A 23,848-nucleotide genomic window follows, 5' to 3' on the forward strand; every position below is an offset into this window, starting at 1 on the left:
AAAGACTTGTAGTTCTTAAAAGATGAACTGGGAGTCTGATTGCACACTGCCTGATTGCACAATGCATGGCCAAGTCCACACACACTCTTTTCCTGTGGACAACAGGTCTGACCCTGTCAAGCGACGGGTCTGGAAGGTGGAGTGACGTGATTTAGGTTAAACACGCTTCACTGCTTTATAGGTGTTAGAGGGCTGTTGAACATGTGATGGACAGACACACACACATGCAGACAAAACGGTAGCATGTATTTTTTTTTTTTTTTGGAAGGAGCAACACACCTCGCCTTCTCTGTGCCACGGCCTCCCATTCTGAGGGTACTTGCTCTGACTCTGGCGCTTCTTTTGGCCTCCGTCGGCAAATTTACACAGCAACGGCTCCGTGGGAGCTGCAGAGGCAGAAAAAGAGAGAGAGGACAAAGCCACGTTACAGACGACATCCTGTGACCTTAACCGCGGCCCTTTGAACCTCCCTAACATGTCAGCCCCTCCTCTCTAGCCTTCAATAGAGCGCTCATGCAAAATTCCCAGATGCCCCAAGTTGGCAAGCCCACCCTGAGCTGGCAACGCATGAAAGCGTGTTGGAGGGTACTGTTGAAATAATAATCACAGTAATCGCTCTTGTAAATACCTCTGAGATAGTTACGTGGGACCGATCTGTCAGCCGAAGCTTATTTCTAAAAGACGTTCCTGTTTGCTATAATCCCTTCGTGTTTTACTTAAACAGCCGTGCTCGCTTTTATTTGAAGATGTTATTCTTTTTTTACCCCCACTGTGAAGCTGTCTGAATTGTCTTTGCTATTTGAGTTAAAGAGTAACATGAAAAGAGTTACATGACATTAAGGACTTGGATTAGAAGTGGTCATCACAATTGCTCATGAACATGAGTATTAGTATTGATAATTTGTATTATAGACAGAAAAAAATAAATAAGTCAACAGTTGGGAACCACATTGTAGAGGAAATGTTACAGTTCGGCCGATAATCAGAGGTGGGTAGAGTAGCCAAAAATTTGACTCAAGTAAAAGTAGTCATCCAAAATATGTACTGAAGTACAAGTAAAACAGTATTTGGTGAAAAGAATATGCAAGTTGTAACATTGTGAGTAACTGCTTATGACATTTTATTATTTTTTTTCTTTCTTTTTTTTTAAAGGGCAACTGAAGAGCTTTTCGGGTTTCGCTCGAGTGTTTTACTCAGTTGAATTGTATTAAATGCATACTTTGCTGTCTCAAAAAGTCACATAAAAAAAAAAAAAATAATAATTGACCGCGTAGTTTTTGAGTTATGGCCATAGCAACACCATAGCAACGAGGGACGCGCCGTCCTGCCGACCGCTACCTCATGACGTAACTTCCAGGAAGCCTCGCCACCACTCTGAACACGGAAATATAGCACCACGCTATCCTCGCCTTATATTGCAAACATTTTCTGGGTTTTACTTGCGGGATTCGTCATGCCATCTCGATGTGTAGCGATGAATTGCTCACAGGAAGACTCGAGACTCTCGGAGTGGTCCAAAAAAACTTCTCCTGCAAAGGTTTGGACCGTTTTTGTGAGCATGCATACAGGTCCCCAATCGGCTCATTGTTTTCATCATTTCAGCCTCGACAGCTTTGAAAACCTACAACAATGCAACCTTGGTTTTACAAAGACGTAAGTAGAGACCCTTATTGGCTTCTAGGATTCTAAAATTTGATGCACTGTTGATAAATGAGGGGGACTCCTACTGCCTGTTTGTTGAAGCGCAACATTTTTTTTTTTTTTTTTTTTGCTGTTGCCCTGTCATAAGTAGATAGGTTTGCTGACAGGTCTACTCATGTGATTTTATAACTATATGAATTGGTATTATGTAAATTCAAATGTCCCCAGCACCAAATAGGTCCTTGGCTCGTTGTTTTTGGCCTGTCACAGGGTAAATATAAAGCCTATTTATAAAACAATCCACCTGCCAGTCCCTAATGTATCAAATACATCTCAATAAAACAACTATTGTACTACATATCAACATCAAGGTCTACCTATTTGAAGAGAGAACAATAGCATCAAATTGATGCTGCTTTGACTGGGGCATTATTATTTGATCACCAAGAAATTATTATTAAATTAAAATTAGGATTCATCCAATATTTTCATGGTGCTGTAATTTTTTTTTGCTCCAGGAAGCCAAACATAAAAAATTTAGCGGCAGAAACCCTCAACACGGTGAAAAAAGCGTTGCAAGTCAGTCGCCACCCAGTTTCCCAAAATCAAGAGAGAGTGGGTCGAGTCATATGATGACCCAAGTGATGCGGTGTCCCATTGGAAAACCCATTGGCAGTGTATCAAATACTTGTTCTCCCCACTGTACAAATGCTTTGGTCGGTATATCTTCATTTATTTTTCTTGCAATGAAAAAACATAAAAGAGAATGGAAAACAAACATTAAATCATCATTTTACACAAAACTCAAAAAGAGGGCCGGACGAAAGTATTGGCACCTTCAGCCTAATACTTGGTAGCACAACCTTTAGACAAAATAACTGCAAAAACCACTTCCGGTATCCATCAATGAGTTTCTTACAATGCTCTGCTAGAATTTTAGACAATTCTTCTTTGCCCAACTGCTCCAGTTCTCTGACATTTGAATGGTGCCTTCTTCAAACTGCCATTTTCAGATCTCTCCACAGGTGTTCTATGGGATTCTGGTCTGGACTCATTGCTGGTCACTTGTGAAGTCTCCAGTGCTTTCTCTCAAACCATTTTTTTAGTGCTTTTAAAGTGTGTTTTGGGTCATTGTCCTGCTGGAAGACCCATGATCTCTGAGGGAGACCCAGCTTTCTCACACTGGGCACTACATTATGCTGCAAAAGTTGTTGGTAATCTTCATAATGCCATGCACACAGTCAAGCAGTCCTGTACCAGAGATAGCAAAGCAACCCCAAAACATCAGGGAACCTCCACCATGTTTGACTGTGGGGACCGTGTTCTTTTCTTTAAAGGCCTCATGTTTTCCCTGTAAACTCGATGTTGATGCCTGTTCACAAAAAGCTCTACTTTGGTCTCATCTGATCAGAGAAGATTCTTCCAAAACGTTTTGGGCTTCCTAAGTCAGTTTTGGCAAACTCCAGCCTGGCTTTTTAATATCTCTGGGTCAGAAGTGGGGTCTTCCTGGGCATCCTACCATATAGTTAGACCTTTTCATTCAGACGCCGACGGATAGTACAGGTTGACACTGTCGTACTCTTGGACCGCAGGGTGGCTTGAACTTGTTTGGATGTTAGTCGAGGTTCTTTATCCACCATCGGCACAATCTTTCGTTGAAATCGCTCATCAATTTTTCTTTTCCGTTCACATCTTGGGCTTTACACTTATTGATGACAAAGTGCATGGTAGACACAGGAACATTCAGGTCTTTGGAGATGGACTTGTAGCCTTGAAATTGCCCATGCTTCCTCACAATTTTGCTTCTCCAGTCCTCAGACACTTCTTTGGTCTCCTTTCTTTTCTCCATGCTCAATGTGGTACACACAAGGACACAGGACAGAGGTTGAGTCAACTTTAATCCATTTTAACTGGCTGCAAGTGTGATTTAGTTATTGCCACCACCTGTTATGTGCCACAGGTAAGTAACATATGCTGTTAATTACGCAAATTAGAGAAGCATCACATGATTTTTCAAAGGGTACCAATACTTTTGTACCAATACTCTGAACCAGACCTGGTTGGGAAAATACACCTAAAAGCAACAAATGAGTACCAAGCAACAACCTCTGGTACTCCTTTTTGAATCAAACCAAAAATTCCAGCAGGGCCGAGAACCAAAAGTGGTATTTGCATGTGGCATTTATTTGACATGTGGCAAATTGATTTTGCCATGTGGCATTTTTTTTTGCGCGCGTGCATAGCCGTCAAAGGCCAAAAATCACAGCCACACATGTTTTACTGCCATTTAAAATTTATGGAAAATTTGGACATGTATAGCCGTCAATGGCAAAGCCTGAGTTGAGTGCCAGTTGAATGCCAATACGCTGTAATGTAAAGTGTATGGTCAAAAATCACAGCCACATTTTTTTTTGCCATTTAAAATGAATGGAAAACTTGGACGTGCATAGCCGTCAATGGCATGGATGTGCATGGCCTGCAAAAGTGCCATAGGCCTATAACCCCTATAAAAATGCCACAAACCAAAATCCATTTTGCCACATACCAAAAAAATGCCACATGTCAAAGAAAAAATGCTACATGGCAAAATCCATTTTGCCACATTGCAAAAAAAATGCCACATGGCAAAATCCATTTTGCCACATGGCAAATACCACATATGGTTCTCACTGTCTCTCAAAAATTCTAAGTGCACAAGGACAGCTCAAAATAAATTTACATTTTTTTTACCTACATCTCGGGTTTCGCTAGAATGGCTCATATATTTCAAAAGGTAACACCTCTTAGACAGTGTTATTCAAAACAATATTTTACTTGGCAGAATATTTGACGCAGCTCTTGTATAGGATGATACAGCCACGAACTGGAAGGACCCGAACTACAGGCCGGTGCACATTGTTATTGAGCTTATCCAAACAGTACCGCAATGCACCTGTTGGCCTATAAGGGACCTGACAACTCCCCTGTCATCACATTCGTATTACGAGCCTGGCAACTGGAGACAACGCGGGCTGGTGACAAGGCTGCCTGCAGGAGGTGGGGGTGAACAACGGGACATTTTGCTGTGGTTGTGCCAGTGATGACACCAACAGAAAGAACTGCTGACGCTTTAATCTCCACTCACAGATGTTAAGAGGCGGCCTTGATAGTAAAATGCATTGCGTTTCTGGAGAGGAAAAAAATGCTGTAACTTTAACTAAGGAAAATAAATCACCAATAAAAGAGAAAAGAGAATGACAAGAGTAGTGCTGCAACGATTAATCAATTAAAGTGCCTGTGACGGCTAAAAATATCTTAAATAGCATTATTATGTGAATTAGAATCATATTTTAAGACGATTCAACTATATACAACATCGTTGGAACTATGCCAGCGCAGCTCCGGCGGTTTGGCTTTCGGGATTCCGGCAGTCTGGCTAAAAGGTCATATTCCTTCAAATCCCGGGCTCCAGCCTTCTTGTTGTTCTCCCCGTGCCTGCGTGGGTTTTCTCCAGGTACTCTGGTTTGCCCCCACATCCCAAAAACATGCATGGTAGGCTGATCGAACACTCTAAACTGTCCCTAGGTATGTACAGTGGGGAGAACAAGTATTTGATACACTGCCGATTTTGCTGGTTTTCCCACTTGCAAGCAATGTAGACGTCTGTAATTTGTATCATAAATTCTCTTCAACTGTGAGGGACGGAATCTAAAACACAAAAAACAAAAAAATTACGTTGTATGATTTTTAAATAATAAATTTGCATTTAATTGCATTAAATAAGTATTTGAAACTATTTGATTGGAAATAACTTAAGGTGTTAAGAAAAAGATCAAATGCTACCTTGCTTCTCCACATTGCTTCCCATGATGTTTCTAATCATTGGGAGAGGGATTGTAACGCTTTAGCTAATTAAAAAAAGGCTCCAAAGGCTGCCAAAATTCACTCTACTCATCTTACGCCGCCTTTCATCTCTCTATATAGGTAACACGGCGCCATTACAGATTGAGCGCGACAATGCGTGACTGGGTCGTGCAGCGCACGCATTAATTACGTTAAATATTTTAACGTGATACATTTTTTAAAAAATTAATTACCGCCGTTATTGGGATAAATTTGATAACCCTACCTTAAGCCTAAACTAAAGACTCTGGATGAGTGTAACATAATATGTCTGTAACGTTAAATACAATTAGAAAACGATTTAATATACATATATATATATATATATATATTAAAGCTGTCAAAATTATCGCGTTAACGGGCGTTAATTAATTTTTTTAAATCAATCGCGTTAAAATATTTGACGCAATTAACGCACATGTCCCGCTCAGACAGTATTCTGCCTTTTGGTAAGTTTTACAGCAAGGTTTTTTGTACTGTCGAACAGCGAACTCTTGTGGTCGCTTTGCGACATGGTTTATTGCTTTCTTGCCAGTTCAATATGGCTGCATGATGTCTCGGGCTGACGCCTACGTTGTAATGTTGTGCTTATATGATCATTGGACAAGATTTGTCCGTAAGTATGGTTGTTGTAAAGAATGTACATATTATGTTAGTAAGTGAAATGTTATATTTTTTGTATGAGACGCTTTTTGTTTATGTTTAGTGAACCTGTATAGCGTGCTAAGCTACCGTTGTTGCTAATGCAATGCTTGTGTACTTTTTTTTTTTTGTAGTTTCACTACGGTCTAAAGAGGACAAAGGTTTGAGGCCATTTTGTTAATAAATCAGATGAAAAAGGAAGAAGTCTGATTATTAAGGCGTCGTTCACTAGCTGTCTAGCTTTGGAAAAAGGAGACGCTTCGGAGTGAGGACAGCATAGACAGATTTAAATGACAGTTGAGTGAAATGCCCACTACAGTCCTTATGTACCGTATGTTGAATGTATATATTCATCTTGTGTCTTATCTTTCCATTCCAACAAATTATTTTACAGAATATATATATATATATATATATATATATAATTTACAGAAAAATATGGCATATTTTATAGATGGTTTGAATTGTGATTAATTGCAATTAATTACGATTAATTAATTTTCAAGCTGTAATTAACTCGATTAAAAATTTTAATCGTTTGACAGCCCTAATATATATATATATATATATATATATATATATATATATATATATATTTTAAAAAGGCATGGCCAATTTTTTTTTGCCGATTCCGATACTTTGAAAATGAATGGGACCCGATCGATCGGCATCCTGATCGATCGGGACATCTCTAGTGAGTAACTATAATTACTTTTTTAAAGTAACGTGCCCAACACTGGCGAGGCATCAACAGTCGAACACACCGCCTCCGAAACAGTCTCCTGCGTCGCCTGCGCCTCAACATTTGTATGATCAACAAATGTTGGTCAATGTTGATGAGCTGAAGATCCACAATCAAGCGTTCAATCTCTCTTTACATTTTTTTTTTCTCCGTTGGCATTGTGTAACCGGAAGAAAACTAGAGGAAGTCGACAAGAGTCCCCCAAAATCCTACAAACACAATGCCACACCCCTCTAGTGGCTTGGCGGTGAATTACAGAGCAACGTGTTCCTTGACGCACAACTATCGAATGCTCATTGACGCCGTAGTCGCTTCGCCATCACCCCAACGCAGAAGCATAACTCAAGTTTAGTCAAGAGGCTAATGCAGCTTAATTTCATGAATTAAAGAAAATGATACAACAAGCGGTATAAAATGATAATAACAATAAGCAGAACAGGAAGGATGGATAGATGGTTTGACTGCTTTTCAAGGAGAGGAAAGCCACAAGAGCTTTTAAACCTTGACTTTACTTCTTGAATCTGCAAAGACCTGAGCGCATAACTTCTTTTCGGCACTTAAGCAAAAAGCTTTAGTAAAAGGAAACTTAATTTAGTTCGGTGAAATGTTTGGTTCAAGGTGTCTACAGGTTCTTGGCTAGAATTTATACGAGTTAAGCATCTCTGAGAAGCCATTCGGACAGCTTGAGCCGTTTTTATTGCAAGGACGTGTTGGAGAGCACAGGGATAAGGAAGAGAGAAGAAGACATTGTTTTATTGGAATTCAGATGTTCTCTGACGCCGCTCCAGGGTATCTCTAATTGGATCAACAACTGTCTGATTCCCATCAGCCAGCTTGACCTGTCTGCCCACATTGGGGAGGCAGTATTTATGGGAAAGAGATGGTAAGGAAAGGGAGGGGAGACGCAGACAGAAACAGGAAGACAATTGAAGAAGCGAGTAGAAATGACGGATTTCTGGAAACGAAGGCGCGTATGTGAGAGTGAACACATATGAAAAATGATTTTTGCGCAAACCACATCATTTTGTAAGCGCCAAAGTCGCAAAATTGCGACAATCACGCAAGCCAAAGCTGCAAATATGGTGCCTCGTGTAGTCACTACTTTGCAACAAAAGATGGCAGACAAGCAATGTTGCTCGATGCAGTTTTGCGACTTTGGCACTGAAAGTGAAACTTCAGAATTTTTTGACATTAGGCTTAATCTTCGACTTAGCGGGGGTTAAATTTGTCGGTGTTGATTTCAACAAATTCTGTGCAATTTGTTAGTTATTAATTTCAGGCCTCTGGAGTGGCTAAGCTAGCGCGAGTCAATGGTTCCTTCCTAGCATGCAACATTGCAATCGCTACAGTGGCTTCCAGTGAGTCAAAGGATAGACTATAAAATACTACTGCTCGTCTACAAAACACTTAATGGCCTTGGACTAAAATACATGCTTGATTTGTTAGATTCTTATGAGACATCTACACCCCTAAGGTCGTCTGGAACCAGTCTCCTGCATGTTCCAAGAACAAGAACCAGGCAGGGTGAGGCAGCATTTAGTTATTATGCTCCTCACCTCTGGAACAAGTTACCTGAACGTCCAAAGTATGCTGAAACTGTTAGCTCCTTTAAATCAGGGCTAAAAATGCTTTTGTTTAGCACTCCATATCCATAACTGTCTGTATATCTCAATCTACTTGCTTTCTATTCCTCTTGTGCTTATCTCCATTGCTGATTTAAATGATTATTTAGTAGTTTTTGTTTTATTTTCATTTATTTATTTTTATTCTATTTGTGTTTATATGCAATTTTTATGTATAATTTTATTTCCTATTTTGATTGTCCTGGTTTTTACGTTGTATTGATTTAAATGTGATTTTTATGATCTTCATGTGATGTGAAGCACTTTGAACTGCCTCGTGTTGAATTGTGCTATATAAATACATTTGCCTTGCCTTGCCTTACTATGGTTTTGCAAGTCTGTGTAACAAAATTAGTCAGAGTGCGAAACAAGGAAACAGAAGTGAATAAAAGTCTCAGCAAATCGCTAAGAATTTTTGTTTTTATGAAAACAAATACTGAACTCTAAGAGTGAAAAAAGTATTTTACATAGCAAGTCATTTTTAGCCACATCACCATTTTGCAACACTTTCCCCACTTGGTAAACATCTGCGCATATACTGTCCTTATACACCTGCGCATATACTGTGTTTATACACCATTAAATAAAATGCTGTGGTTTTTGGGAAGTGCATATTTTCTGCAGACATATTTTATTAAGTCTAGTGATATATTAAAATAAATGTCAGAGTTTCCCACATTACAGAAGCCCTTTATTTTTGACTTGCAACAAGAAAGACATTCAAGCAGTGCTACCTTTATCCTAGCATAAATGATTAAGAATAGAAGGAGCCCTACTCGGGGAAGGTAGACAGGAAACAGCCTGAGCCCTAAAGGTGCACATCGGTGCAGTCTATACTGCTCACAAGGGGCACACTGTCCTCGCATCCTTCAGTATGGAAATTAAGAGAGTCCACGAGAGGTTTCGCTGACAGGGATGACACATGGCCCGGTGACATGGCACACTGAATGTGGCGGTGAGAGGAGAACAAGGCGACAAGTGGAGGAATGGACGAAGATTACCGTAGTTTTTAACCATTAGATGCACCTGAGTATAAGCCGCCACCCACCAAATTTGAAACAAAAACGGCATTTGTTTATAGATATGCTGCACTGGAATTCAGTATAAACTGTCAGCTGTCCTCGCTGTATTATGGGATATTTACTCCAAAAGATATTAACCAGTAACACTTTATTTGAGAGGGACATAATAAAACTGTAATAAGACCAAACTTTATTTGAGAGGGACATAATAAAACTGTAATAAGACCAAATGAACCACCATGAAGCTTTGAAGCAATTGGCTGCAAAGCTTCATTGCTTCATGACGCTTCATCTGCCCATCACTGCTCCTTTGGGGAAGAAATCCAACCTCTGCTGCCACCTGCTGTCAACACTGTTGTCTTCCAATATGCCTCCAAGCATGCATGGCAGGACTACAGATGTAAATAACAACAAAATTCATGTTCTGTGCCAACCTACTATGAAGCTGCGCAACCTTGAGATGAATGTTCGTCGGGAGTCAGCAAGGAACAAAAACTGCGATGAGGATTAAGTCAATAAAAGGAGTGTGGCGGACACGCAGACCATCGGTCCTCAGCTATTCCCTATCTTCTGGATTGAATCAATTGAATAAACTAAGTACTAAATTATGAACTAGTCTACTGGATCTAATCAACATAACGAGCACATCGATCGACTATGGACTATTGGGAAAATGAACAATCAGAGGGGATGGTTATGATTTATAAAAAAAAATAAATAAAAAAAAAAAAAACTTGTGATCATTACGAAATCTGAATGTCAAAAATTTGATATTTGATATTTTCTGCGTCCTTTATGGTATAGACCCTACTCACCTACGTCACAAAATGGGCGTGTCGCTGCTTCCGGCCACCATATTGTACCTCTTTTTCAGACTTATTCTCATTGATTTCAATTAGTCGAGCTAGTTATAGAGCAATTCATGGAAGCCCCGGTGTTATCTGACGCTGTAAACTCATTGGATCCGTTGCATAAAAGGCGTTACGTGGAAAAGCTTCAGTTTATCCATTCGCCAGATCCGTATTTGATGCCTAAATCGATGTTTTTCGACCCGCTGGCTTCGCCTGACATCTGATACCCACACAAAATCAGCCTATTCTCACGAAAGTTTGAAAAACTTTAAGAGCTTGGAGGCTTATAAATGCAACGTTGCTGGTTAGGTGAAACACGTCCTCGTACACGAAAATTCGGCAGGAATCTTGTGCTCGGAAGGTGAGTTACGAAATTTTCAATTCAAAATCTTTTGTTCTTGCTAACATCCACTGTCAAGTCTAATGTATTTCATGTCATTTGTCAATGGAGCTAGGGCTTTTAATGTTTATATGGTTTAGCGATAGCACTAACTACATACATACGTGTATGTTGTCGGCGATTAGCCTAGCAATGATCTTAATTGTGGTTGTCAGCCCAAAACCCTCTAAATATATATTAAATGCATCTTACCAGATATAAAATGACTACTACATAATCTGTGGTAGTCGTTTGGAGCCCCGTTTTCTCGTCGAATTGCAGCAGTCAATCGCGGCCTCCTCTTCTTGTCTCTCGGAATACGGTAAAAATTCAAGTCTCTCCGTCTATCTTCTCTGTTTTTGCAACCGACCGCCACACACGACTTCACCATTTTGAGTATTAATGTTGACGAGCAGTAAAACGTGCAATAATAGGAAGAATTTACGAAGCGCTAATGCATTTCTATGGCGAGTATGCGGACATCATGGCGCGGGGGCGTGGCTGTGACGTCACGTGAGTAGGGTCTATACTGGGGACGGTTTCAATAAGCTTCGGCTTCTCCCGTCAGCCCTTTTCTTTTCAGGTTGAATTAATTGTAAACACATATAAATGCTGTATGTTTGTTTGGATTTGTCATGCCTGAAGGGAAAATAAATAAATAAATAAATAAATAAATATTATTTCTTCAGTTACTGTTCTAGTTGTTTCATTAATTGCCAGTTATGGTATTTGGTAACACTTTATTTGCGAGTGGCACCATAAGACTGTTGTAATACCATCATAATTATGGCACGACACTGCCATGAGCAATAACGAATGCTTATGACAGATGTCATTTTGTGTCATGCGGCAAATTATCTCACTTTTAAATGGATGTTTAAGACATAAATGGAGTTGGTGACAAAATTGACAATTAAGGACATCGGTCATAAGCATTAATTACCATGATCTTGTCATGTCATAATTAAGACGGTTTTATGGCAGTCTTATGATGCCGCTGTCAAATAAAGTGTTACCAAATACCATCCATAGCAATTAATGAAACAACTGGAACAGTAACTGAAGAAATAATTAGCACAGAACATGAATTAATCTAAATTAATCAACAAATAAACCACACTGGACTATGAGATGCCAAATTCAGAATTAGGGGGAAAAATTAGCGTCTTATAGTCTGAAAATTATGGTACCTTCGATTGGTGAGCTTGCACTACATTGGAGAGTTGCATGTTATTACCGTTGAACACTCTATATCAGTGCTTAATTTGTAAATCATAAGGTGCCGGAACGCAAAGTACATAAGACAGCGCATGGATGACGAGATGGGCACAGATCCCGGAACATACGCATAAAATGGTGCTGAAGACAACATGCAAATGCCCACTTGCCATGCTGTGGGACTTACGAGCCTCAATTTCGGATAATATCCATGGTATATATGTTATGACATCAATTCACAATTATTTAGCTATACGCTGCACAGCACGGGCAATTGTCCACCTAACCACAGGTGGGACTTTCAGTACATAGTTAGCAATTAGTTTCTCAACAGGTCTAACTTTTAACATTTTTAAAAATCAGCGATTACAATAAATAACACAGACCAATTGTTTAATCGAGTTAATTACAGCTTAAAAATTAATTAATCATAATTCATCGTAATTAATCGCAATTCAAACCATCTATAAAATATGCCCTATTTTTCTGTAAATTATTGTTAAAATGGAAAGATAAGATACAAGACGGATATATACATTCAACATACAGTACATAAGTACTGTATTTGTTTATTATACCAATAAATCAACAAGATGGCATTAACATTAACATTCTCTTAAAGCGATTCATGGATAGGAAAACTTGTTCTTAAAAGATAAATGTTAGTGCAAGTTATAGAAATTTTAGATTAAAACCCCTCTTAATGTTTTCGTTTTATTAAAATTTGTAAAATTTTGGACCCAAGCGCCAGCAGAGGGTGCCAAACAACAAAAAAAAGGCAACAAGTAACAAGTGGACATTACTCTGCTGTCATTTTAATCTGAGCGGGGCATGTGCGTTAATTGCGTCAAATATTTCAACGTGATTAATTTTTAAAAAATTAATTACCGCCCGTTAACGCGATAATTTTGATAGCCCTAATTATTAGTATTGTTTTCTATAGACGAGAGGTGTCGGATCTACCCAAATAAGTCCCGGAACACAGGGAGGCCAAAATCAAAAGGTGCCGGATCTTGTTCCGGCAGGATTCCGCACTGATTAACTCCTACTCTATATCGTACGTAATGTGGCAGTGAATGTGTGAACAGTTGTTTGTCTGTAATGTTCCCAGCGATGCTTCTCACTTAAAAGGCAGCGGGATTAGGATTTGGTTTACCGCGAACCCATCTAGGTGAGATGACGGACGGACCAACAGAATGAAACTGTGCTGTATTGCTATTGATCTGCCACTGCACCAGCTTTCCCATAGAGGGCTCCTACAGCACACCAGCCACTTTAAACTTGAGATGATATTATGGATTACAGGAAGGGAAGAGCCATGAACGTGGGTGGCAGAGGACTGATCGATGAGCTGCTGTAACACTTGAAGAGTGATGTGATGTAGGTTAGCGCTGACATGCTAATCCATCTCCTATAGTCTCTTTCTGTCTCGCCCTCGATTGCATCTATCTATCTATCTATCTACGGTTCTCAATTTATGAAAATTGTTGCGAGTTTGTTTGGGTGTTCACGCTTGTACTTGTATTTTTGGACATTTAAAAGGTCTATTCCGTATTTTTATATAAACACATTAAGATTTTTTTTAAAGTTAATAGGTTTAATAGGTGGTCACATGAAAGGGCCTGACCATAAGCGGATTTTAAGGGACTACTACTGGTGGCCGAAAAGTGTCATTGCATGAAATTGACTTTCCTATATCAATAAAAGTTGTAAAGCAATAAAACTGCAACAATAGTGAATGAAATGAAAAAAAAAAAAAAAAAAAAAAAAATATATATATATATATATATATATTTAAAATAGGCCATTCATTGAAGATGCCCCTTATAATCCAATGTGCCTTACAGTGTGGAAAATACAGTATTTGGTTTTAGTATTATCTTTCATTGATGGCCTGCCTGTGTGGACTTTAACACTTTATATTCTACATAGGTGTAATTGTAAGTGTGAAAGCTAGTTTGCAATTGGTTGGCAACCAGTTTAGGGTATACTCTGCCCTCTGTCAGTCCAATTTTTTGTATTTTTCCTCTTGTTGTTGTTGGCAATGCACTGGCGATTCAAACTAGTAGTCAACAACTGAAGCAACATGCGTGCCACGAACTGGGTGCACGGCTTGACCTTGCACTTCAGCAAATACTGCAAATATTCAGCAGTCAATGCCTTGTTGAAAAGAATTCAATATCAACTTTTCGTTTTCCCCCTTAGCCTACGACCTGCAGGCAATTTCTCCAGCAGGGCAGAGAACGAAAGGTGGTATTTGCCATTGTGGCAAAAGTGATTTAGCCATGTGGCATTTTTTTTTTTGCAATGTGGCAAAATGGATTTTGCAATGTGGCATTTTTTTTGCCATATGGCAAAAGTGATTTTGTCATGTGGCATTTTTTTTGCAATGTGGCAAAAGTGATTTTGTCATGTGGCATTTTTTTTGCAATGTGGCAAAAGTGATTTTTCAATGTGGCATTTTCTTTGCCATGTGGCCAAACGGAATTTGCCATGTGGCAAAAAAATGCCACATCGCAAAATCCATTTTGCCACATGGCAAAATAAAATGCCACATGGCAAAATGTATTTTGCCACATGGCAAAATAAAATGCCACATGCAAAAAAAAAAAAAAAAAAAGCAAAATGGCAGAAAAAATGCCACATGGCAAAATAAAATGCCACATGGCAAAATCCATTTTGCCACATTGCAAAAAATGCCACATGGTAAAAAATGCCACATGGTAAAAAAATGGCAAAAAATACATTAAAAAATGGCAAAAAACGCCACAAGGCAATATCCGTTTTGCCACATGGCAAAAAAAAAAACAAACAAACAAAAAAAAAAAAAGCCAAATGGAATAAAATGCTACATGGCAAAATCAATTTTGTCACATGGCAAAAAAATTCCACATGGCAAAATCCATTTTGCCACATGGCAAATACCACTTTTGGTTCTTGCCGTCTCTGCAATTTCTTCACATGTGAGGAAAGGCCTTTGAAATTAAAAGCAACACATTTGCTTTGCGTGTGCAGCATAGTCGTTCACTTTTATTTTGGAAGGTCATATGGCAGGCCGGTCAACATGACGGCAGCCTACGGGTAAATATATATGGAACATTTTTACTATAAGGCAACTTTGTTTTATATTAACCTTTATGACAATGGTCAAGTTATTTTTTGAAGTGCATGAGAATGGCTTGAAATATGCGAGTTGAGCTCAATGCGTGAGCGATGAGAACCCTGATCTAGCTATTCATCTGTTGCGTATGCGTGATGTGTGGTCAACTTGATTATAGCATGTCACACTGATCAATCACAGGCAAGAAGTGTGTGAATTAGTAAATGTTTACCACCTCACTAACAGCCATTTACCCTATCCAGAAAATATGACAAAAGAACATCTAAAACAGAGTGTGCCAAAATCTTTTAATTCAGACGGAGCAGAAACATGTAGTTTATTGGTTTTCAGTTGTCAGGTCCTCTTGTAAAAAAAGCCATGAGTTATTGCCGGAGTCACACACATGCTGGCCCATAACGCCCAACATGTTAGTTCCAGTAAAATCGGCCCCTTTACACAGCTGCCCAGTGTGGCAATTACATCAACCACAATGTACTTGGCGCAAAATTGGGACAGTATGAGAGTGAAAACACTATTTGTGTAGTGGATTCAAAATAACATCCCAGCTAAGAAAGCAATATATTTGACATCCCAGTTATGTATTTGAACATGAATCAAGTGGGCCAAGTCAACTCGCTTGGACTGAAGTTGTAAGCTATGTATCACTACGTGGAATGCAAGTCACTTCGAGTGCATTTCACATTTTAAGCTTTGTTGACAGTAAGACATTAAAGCAATCAAATACTAATTGTGTATTTTTTTCATCTTACTCACGTGACGTACATTCAAAAGTGGGTCGTGACGCGTTACATTTTAGACTTAGACCGAGACAGAGTTTGTGTTTTTGATTTCCATCAGTAAGAAATTACGATGTAATGGCTCAGATGGCAAAAATACAACATACAAGTTAAAAATGGATACGAAAAAAGACTTAACTGATTCCGCTGCCGATTTTTACAGAAACTGTCAAGACCAGGGGTGCCCAAGAGAGCTCCTATCCAGCTTGTTTTCCATGTCTGCCTCCTCCAACACACCTGAATCAAATAATCAGGATCGTTATCAGGCTCCTGCGGAGCTTGCTGATGAGCTGATCATTTGATTCAGGTGTTTTAAAGGAGGCAGGCATGGAAAACAGGCTGGATAAAAGCTCTCAAGGACCAGACTTGGCCGTCTCTGTCCTAGACTGACCGAGTTGTTTGTCACCAATTTGGAGAGACGGCGAGAACAAAAAGTGCTATTACGTGCATAGCTGTCAATGGCATAGCCTGACTTGGGTTTCAGTTGAATTTCAATGTGTTCTAATGTAATGTGTATGGTCAAAAATCACAGCCACACGTTTTTTCTGCCATTTAAAATGAATAGAAAATTTGGACGTACATAGCCGTCAATGGCATGGACGTGCATGGCCTGCCAAACTGCAAAAAATGCCACAATCCCCCACCCCCCAAAAAAATGTGACAAACCAAAATCCATTTTACCACATACCAAAAAAAAGCCATATGTCAAAATAAATTTTGCCACATGGCAAAAAAAAATGCCACATGGCAAAAAAAAAAATGGCACACAGCAAAATCAATTTTGCCACAAGGCAAAAAAATGCCACATGGCAAAAAAATGCCACATGGTAAAAAAAATAAAATAAAATGAAATTGGCACATGCCAAAAAAAAAAAAAAAAATGCCACATGTCCAAAAAAAAAAATGTGACAAACCAAAATCCATTTTACCACATACCAAAAAAATGCCATATGTCAAAATCAATTTTGCCACATTGCAAAAAAAAAAAATGTGACAAACCAAATCCATTTTACCACATACAAAAAAAAGCCATATGTCAAAATAAATTTTGCCACATGGCAAAAAAAATGCCACATGGCAAAAAAAATGGCACACAGCAAAATCAATTTTGCCACATGGCAAAAAAATGCCACATGGTAAAAAAATAAAATAAAATGAAATTGGCACATGCCAAAAAAAATAAAATAAAAATGCCACATGTCCAAAAAAAATGTGACAAACCAAAATCCATTTTACCACATACCAAAAAATGCCATATGTCAAAATCAATTTTGCCACATGGCAAAAAAAAAAATGTGACAAACCAAAATCCATTTTACCACATACCGAAAAACAATGCCATGTCAAAATCTATTTTGCCACATGGCAAAAAAAAATGCCACATGGTAAACAAATAAAATAAAATGAAATTGGCACATGCCAAAAAAAAAAAAAAAAAAAAAAATGCCACATGGCCCCAAAAAATGCCACATGGCAAAATCCAGTCATATACCACTTTTTGTTCTCGGCCCTGCTGTCAATTTGTTGGTACCATTTGGAGCCGCCGCAGCCGACTAGGGCACCATCACCGAGATTCAGATTTACCTAAATGTGCCTAGTTGCCATTTCTTGAGTAACTTTTAATGGATAATCTATAATTTTCTGATAGATCTCGGAAAACCGTAGATATAATCCTTTTAAATTCATGGTAGGAAATATGTTTTCTCCACTAGAAGGCACTGGTGCTTTTTGGACAATGTTTCATTTCTGTAGATTTTTCTAGTTGGAGTTCGATGATTTTTTGGGGGATTTTTTTTTTGCCTAATATGGTCATGTAATAGGTTATAGTACAGTATAATAAAGGTTCATGTACACTGCTGGCCAAAAGTATTGGCACCCCTGCAATTGTGTCAGATAATGCTCAATTTCTCCCAGAAAATGATTGCAATTACAAATAAGTAATATCTTCATCGATTTTGCTTGCAATGAAAAAACACAAAAGAGAATGGGGGAAAAAAATAATCACTATCATTTTAAACAAAACTAACAAAATAACTGCAAACAACCGCTTCAGGTATCCATCAATGAGTGTCTTTCAATGCTCTGCTGGAATTTTAGACCATTCTTCTTTGGCCCATTGCTCCAGTTCTCTGACATTTGAGGGGTGCCTTCTCCAAACTGCCATTTTCGGATCTCTCCACAGGTGTTCTATAGGATTCAGGTCTGGACTCATTGCTGGCCACTTAAGAAGTCTCCAGTGCTTTCTCTCAAACCATTTTCTAGTGCCTTTTGAAGCGTGTTTTGGGTCATTGTTCTGCTGGAAGACCCACGACCTTTGAGGGAGACTTAGCTTTCTCACACTGGGTCCTACGTTATGCTGCAAAATTTGTTGGTAGTCTTCGGACTTCATAATGCCAATCACACGGTCAAGCAGTCCAGTGCCTGAGGCAGCAAAGCAACCCCAAAACATCAAAGCACCGCCACCATGTTTGACTGTGGGGACTGTGTTGTTTTCTTTGAAGACCTCATTTAAAAAAAAAAAAAAAATCTCTATTTTAATGCCTTTTCCCAAAAAGCTCGACTTTTGTCTCATTTGACCAGAGAACATTCTTCCAAAACATTTTTGGCTTTCTCAGGTAAGTTTTGGCAAACTCCAGCCTGGCTTTTTTATGTCTCTGGGTAAGAAGTGGGGTCTTCCTGGGTATCCTACCATAGAGTACCATATTTGAGGTTCTTTATCCACCATCCGCACAATCTTTCATTGAAATCTCTCGTCAATTTTTCTTTTCCATCTAGGGAGGTTAGCCACAGTGCCATGGGCAGATGAACTTGTAGCCTTGAGATTTGCCCATGCTTCCTCACAATTTTGCTTCTCAAGTCCTCAGACAGTTCTTTGGTCTTCTTTCGTTTCTCCATGCTCAATGTGGTACACACAAGGACACAGGACAGAGGTTGAGTCAACTTTATTCCAATTTAATTGGCCGCAAGTCTGATTTAGTTATTGCCACCAACTGTTATGTGGCATACTGGTAAGTAACTAGTGCTGTTAATTACACAAATTAGAGAAGCATCACACGATTTTTCAAAGGGTGCCAATACTTTTGTCCGGCCAATTTTTGGAGTTTTGTGGAAAATGATGATGATTTATTTTTTTTTCCCATTCTCTTTGGTGTTTTTTCATTGCAAGCAAAATAAATGAAGATGTTACTACCAAAGCATTTGTAATTGCAATTATTTTTTGGGAGAAATTGAGCATTACCTGACAGAATTGCAGGGGTACCAATACTTTTGGCCCGCAGTGTATAGGTTTTGATATACACTTATTGGTATTATATATTCACAAACAAAATGTATGTTAAAAATGGGGTGACACGACTTCGCAGTTTTTCACATACACATTTTCCTACATACCTTCGATGCTGTATTTTATGAGTCAAAACACTATATACATTAAATAAATAAATGCTCAACTTTACTGGTATTTCTTTCTTTTAGCCTTAAGGTGCCTAACTTCAATATTGAAGTCGCTCTCCGTCTTTTTTTTTTGGTGTTCTTTTTGTTCTCAGACCGTTTTAGCTGTGGTGGACAGACTGTGCCTGTGGGCTTCTCTTGTGTTGCTCCTGTCTGTGTCACTGCCTGTGTGGGCTGACGCTGAAACTAACCAAGTATTATAACATTGCCGACGCCTCCGGTGACCTAGGAGACCTCCCATCTACAGAGATGAATCATACAGATTGTAATTCAGTCTAACTGCCCATCCACCCGACCTACTGCAAACATTTATCAGAATATTGATGGCATTGTTGCAGAAACGGAATAAATCAGCTTTCCAAGTAAACCATAAAGAAATAGGTTGACACAGGCATGCAGACCTTTCCCGATAAATTTTCTTTATCTGGATTTGCACCAAGCATAGCGGTGAGTGGTTTACATGTCTGACTTACAGTTCGGAAGGTCAGAGTTCAAATCTCTGCTCGGGCCCATGTGGAGTTTTCATATATGCTTTTGAGCCATATCATAAAATTGGAGGAAAGTAGTAGCGACTAGGCATGTGCCGGTAACCGTGAGCAAAAATACCGCGGTTTCACGGTATCACGGTATTGCAATTATAGCTACAAAATGTGTTATTTTAAGATGTATGGGTTAAAAAAAAAAACTTTTTTCCATTGAACAGGATTTTTTTTTTTTTTTCAGAACATAGTTGCAAATTGGAACATGAATATATTGTTAAAATAAATAAATTATCAATAAAAAAACAAATATTTTAAATAAAATTAAAATATAACTTATAGACTATACCCACAGCCACACCTCAAGTTGCTCAAGATTAGAGCAAGAACAAAATAATTTCTATAAAAAAGTAAAAACACTTCTGAATAAAATTTTGAAAAAATTTATACTGCATCACTTTTTTTTTTTTGAGGGTGGAAAAGCTCAAAAGAAGTTTTGCCAATTTCAGCCACTGTGTCAAATCTAGTCTACATGATGTCATGCCTTTGTGTTAAAAAGAACAAAGAGTTAATAAGTTAGTTAAAAATGTACAAGTTAGTTAAAAATGTAAAAGTTGGTTAAAATGTAAATATTGCTGTGGAAAGGTTTCATCTTAAAAAACAAAACAAAAAAAAAAACATTCGGAGTGAGACCTCGCCTTGAGCTAACGAACGTGGATTTGTGCTTAGGGCAAGATCATCTTTCGCAATTAACGATCTTTGATGCTATCCTTTTTTTCCCCCCTTCATTCAAGCGAATCAAGCTTGTTTTCTCACTCTGCAGCTGTAACACTCGACGAAGTTGCTCTCCCAGCTAAGTCTAGGCTAACATTCATCTTTGTAAGCTTTTAGTTAGTGTGTATATCGAATTTGAAAGGAAAATGTGTGTTTTGTTTTTGGCGAACTTTTCCATGATGCTAATCTGTTGAAGCTACTCACACATGAAAAAATACAATTGTACAACGTTTTAAATGTTTTCATTTTGTATATTACACTTACCACGATTTGAGAGCTCAATAAATTGAAGAAAAGAACGCCTTATGTTTGGAGGATTTGTTTTTGGGTTCGCTGGCTGTCTAGCTGATAGCGTCACTTTCACACACAGCAACAAACGGGAGGGGGTGAGCGCTGCCGCGCCATGCCACTTCTAGCTGCATTTTTGTCACATGAAAAATAGCGAATACCGTACTACGGTCTGACGGAAAATTTTAGTGGTTTTGAAACCGCGTCGTTTTCACACCTCGGTAAACCGTGAAACCGGTAACCGGCACATGCCTAGTAGCGACAAAATAATTTTTCTATTTTAAGATTTGTTCTCGGTACAAGTAAATTTACTAAGAAGTGTTGAGGATTAGTCTAATTCGTGTGACGTTGTAATGGTTTGTTTTGGAAGTGTTTGCATTTAGTTTTATTGATTTGAGCTAAAATCTTTGTTTATTGTGTTTAATTTTTTTGTGGAAAATGTGTTTGAACGATTTGTTAAGAGCGTTGTAAAAAAAAAAAAAAGTTAGCATTTTGTAGCATTAAAGCTAGTGGACTTTTGCAGTACAAGTTAGCTACCGTATTTTTCGGACTATAAGTCGCGTTTTTTTTCATATTTTGGCTGGGGGTGCGACTTATACTCAGGAGCGACTTATGTGTGGAATTATTAACACATTATGATATCATTTCACATGTTATTTTGGTGTTTTGCAGTGACACTGATGGTTTTGTAAAGTTGTTAGCATGTTCTTATGCTATAGCTATCTGAATAACTCTTTATAGCTATGGCCACGTTCGCGTTCTGCCTTTGGCAGTGCATGTTCAATTGTATTATTGACTTTTTTATCTTGAAATGGATGCATTTAGTTTGTGGCGCTTTCACGCCCACGTGAGGGCGCACTCGCACTTGTTTACGTGAAGAAGAGTGCTCACACGCCAGAAGAAGATGGACAGCTACGTAGCTCTGAGTGAGTGAGTGGGCGAATTAGCCAGAGAGAATAGACGGCTGCGAACCTACTTTCATTGTTTATGCTTTTAAATCATCTCAACAGAGGCAACGCCTGCGTGTATCATCTTTTCTGTTGTTGTTGTGTGTTTTCCACCCGCGATCGGACACTTAGACCCAGTTGTGTGGTTGTTTGAACGATGTGCTAATGATAGCGAATGCATGCTAACCTGTTACTTATTACTAATAGTACCTAATTATCATTTATTTACGTTGATGCGAACCTGTTTTCTATCGAGGACCAAATTGATTCAGCAAATTATACGGACGTCCAGCATTGTCTTTTGGGAGTTCGCTGTATAGCCAGGACCGAGCCGTAGCGTAGGACAGTATATTTCGTTGTTCGTGCACTGTACACTGTACATTTATTTAGCATGTTGTTCTCTATTGTATTTTTATATTAAATTGCCTTTCAAGATGACATGTCTGTTCTACGTGTTGGATTTTATGAAGTAAATTTCCCCCCAAAATTCGACTTATACTCCGGTGCGACTTGTATATGTTTTTTTTCTCTTCGTTGGGCATTTTATGGCTGGATCGACTTATACTCAGGAGCGACTTGTAGTCCGAAAAATACGGTGATTGTTCTTTGGTTGTACTTTGATCCATCAAAGACTTTATAATGATATTGATGGGAAACGGGGCCTGCATTGTTGGCGAGGTCAAGCTTTTTTTGTTATTAAATGAAATTCTTGTGAATAAATCCTTAAATACCGGAATTCTTGATAGATATGGACGTAAAACAGTCTTGATTCTTGGTTAAAAGCAAAAAAACAAACAAACGTGCATTTCGCATTTATTTTACGTAAATATGTCGAAGTACAATGCCAGTCTGCCAGTCAATGTGGCGGCCGCCTTATGTAAACAGAGCTTTTTTCAGTGAAAATTATTTTAAATAAATGCTTAAATCCTCGAATTCTTTATAGGTATGGACGTAAAACAGTCTCAATTCTTGGTTAAAAGCAACAAAAAAAAAAAAACTGTGCAGTTAACATTTATTTTACGTAAATATGTCAAAGTATGATGCTAGTTTGTCAGTCAATATGGTGGCCGCCATATGTAAAAATAGCTTTTCTGGTGTTTGTGTGAATAAATGCTTAAATCCCTGAATTCTTTATAGATATGGACGTAAAACACTCTCGATTCTTGGTTAAAAGCAAAAAATAAAAAAAATAAAAAATAGGTGCAGTTAGCATTTATTTCAGGTAACTAAGTCAAAGTACAATGCTACTCTGTTAGTGAATGTAGCTAGCGGCTGCCTGATGTAAACAGAGCTTTTCCAGTGAAAATTCTTGTGAATAAATGCTTAAATCCCTGAATTCTTTATAGGTATGGATGTAAAACAGCCCCGATTCTTGGTTAAAAGCAAAAACAAAAACATAAAAACCTACAGTCAGCATTTATTTTACGTAAATATGTCAAAGAACGATGCTAGTCTGTTGGTCAATGTGGCGACCGACTTATGTAAACAGAATTTCCAGTTAAAATTCTTGTGAATAAATGCTTAAATCCCTGAATTCTTTCTAGATATGGACGTAAAACTGTCTCGATTCTTGGTTAAAAGCAAAAAAAAAAAAAAAAAAAAAACCCCAAAAAACGTGCAGTTAGCATTTATTTTACGTAAATATTGCCAACTATGATGCCGATGCAGTAGCGGCTAATTTCTCATGGTACAAAAAATATAATACTTACCTTGAATCCTCAAACAAATCACTCCTGAGATGAATCCTTCATTTCGTAATGCAGTACAGCTTTTGTACTTTTTCAACAGAAATCCGGCGTTAGATCGCTGCGTGCGTGTTTGTGAATAGCTCCTCTTGATGTGGGCGGCCACCTACTAGAATGCGAGGTGCAGTGCATGACCGATCTGACCCGTCAAAACCATTATGAAGTCTATGATACTGCCCTCTAGTGGCAGAGATATACTGCCACTATCACTGTTAAGACCAACATAACGTAAGTTTTCGTTTGAGCTCATCATTGTTCATGCATTCGTT

At 38.5% G+C, this 23,848-nt stretch overlaps 1 protein-coding gene across 5 annotated transcripts in view; it reads right to left on the reverse strand.

Annotated features, from left to right (window-relative positions):
* Nucleotides 1–23,848, reverse strand: part of rbms3 (RNA binding motif, single stranded interacting protein) — a 629,442-nt gene that overhangs the window by 105,792 nt on the left and 499,802 nt on the right. For all 5 annotated transcript variants that reach the window (XM_057827865.1, XM_057827863.1, XM_057827866.1 and 2 more), the window contains exon 7: nt 280–386. In XM_057827865.1, the coding sequence (XP_057683848.1) occupies nt 280–386 (107 nt within the window). The remainder of the gene's footprint in view (nt 1–279; nt 387–23,848) is intronic.

The sequence above is a fragment of the Corythoichthys intestinalis genome, chromosome 22, assembly GCF_030265065.1.
Source record: "Corythoichthys intestinalis isolate RoL2023-P3 chromosome 22, ASM3026506v1, whole genome shotgun sequence".
Lineage (NCBI taxonomy): Eukaryota > Metazoa > Chordata > Actinopteri > Syngnathiformes > Syngnathidae > Corythoichthys > Corythoichthys intestinalis.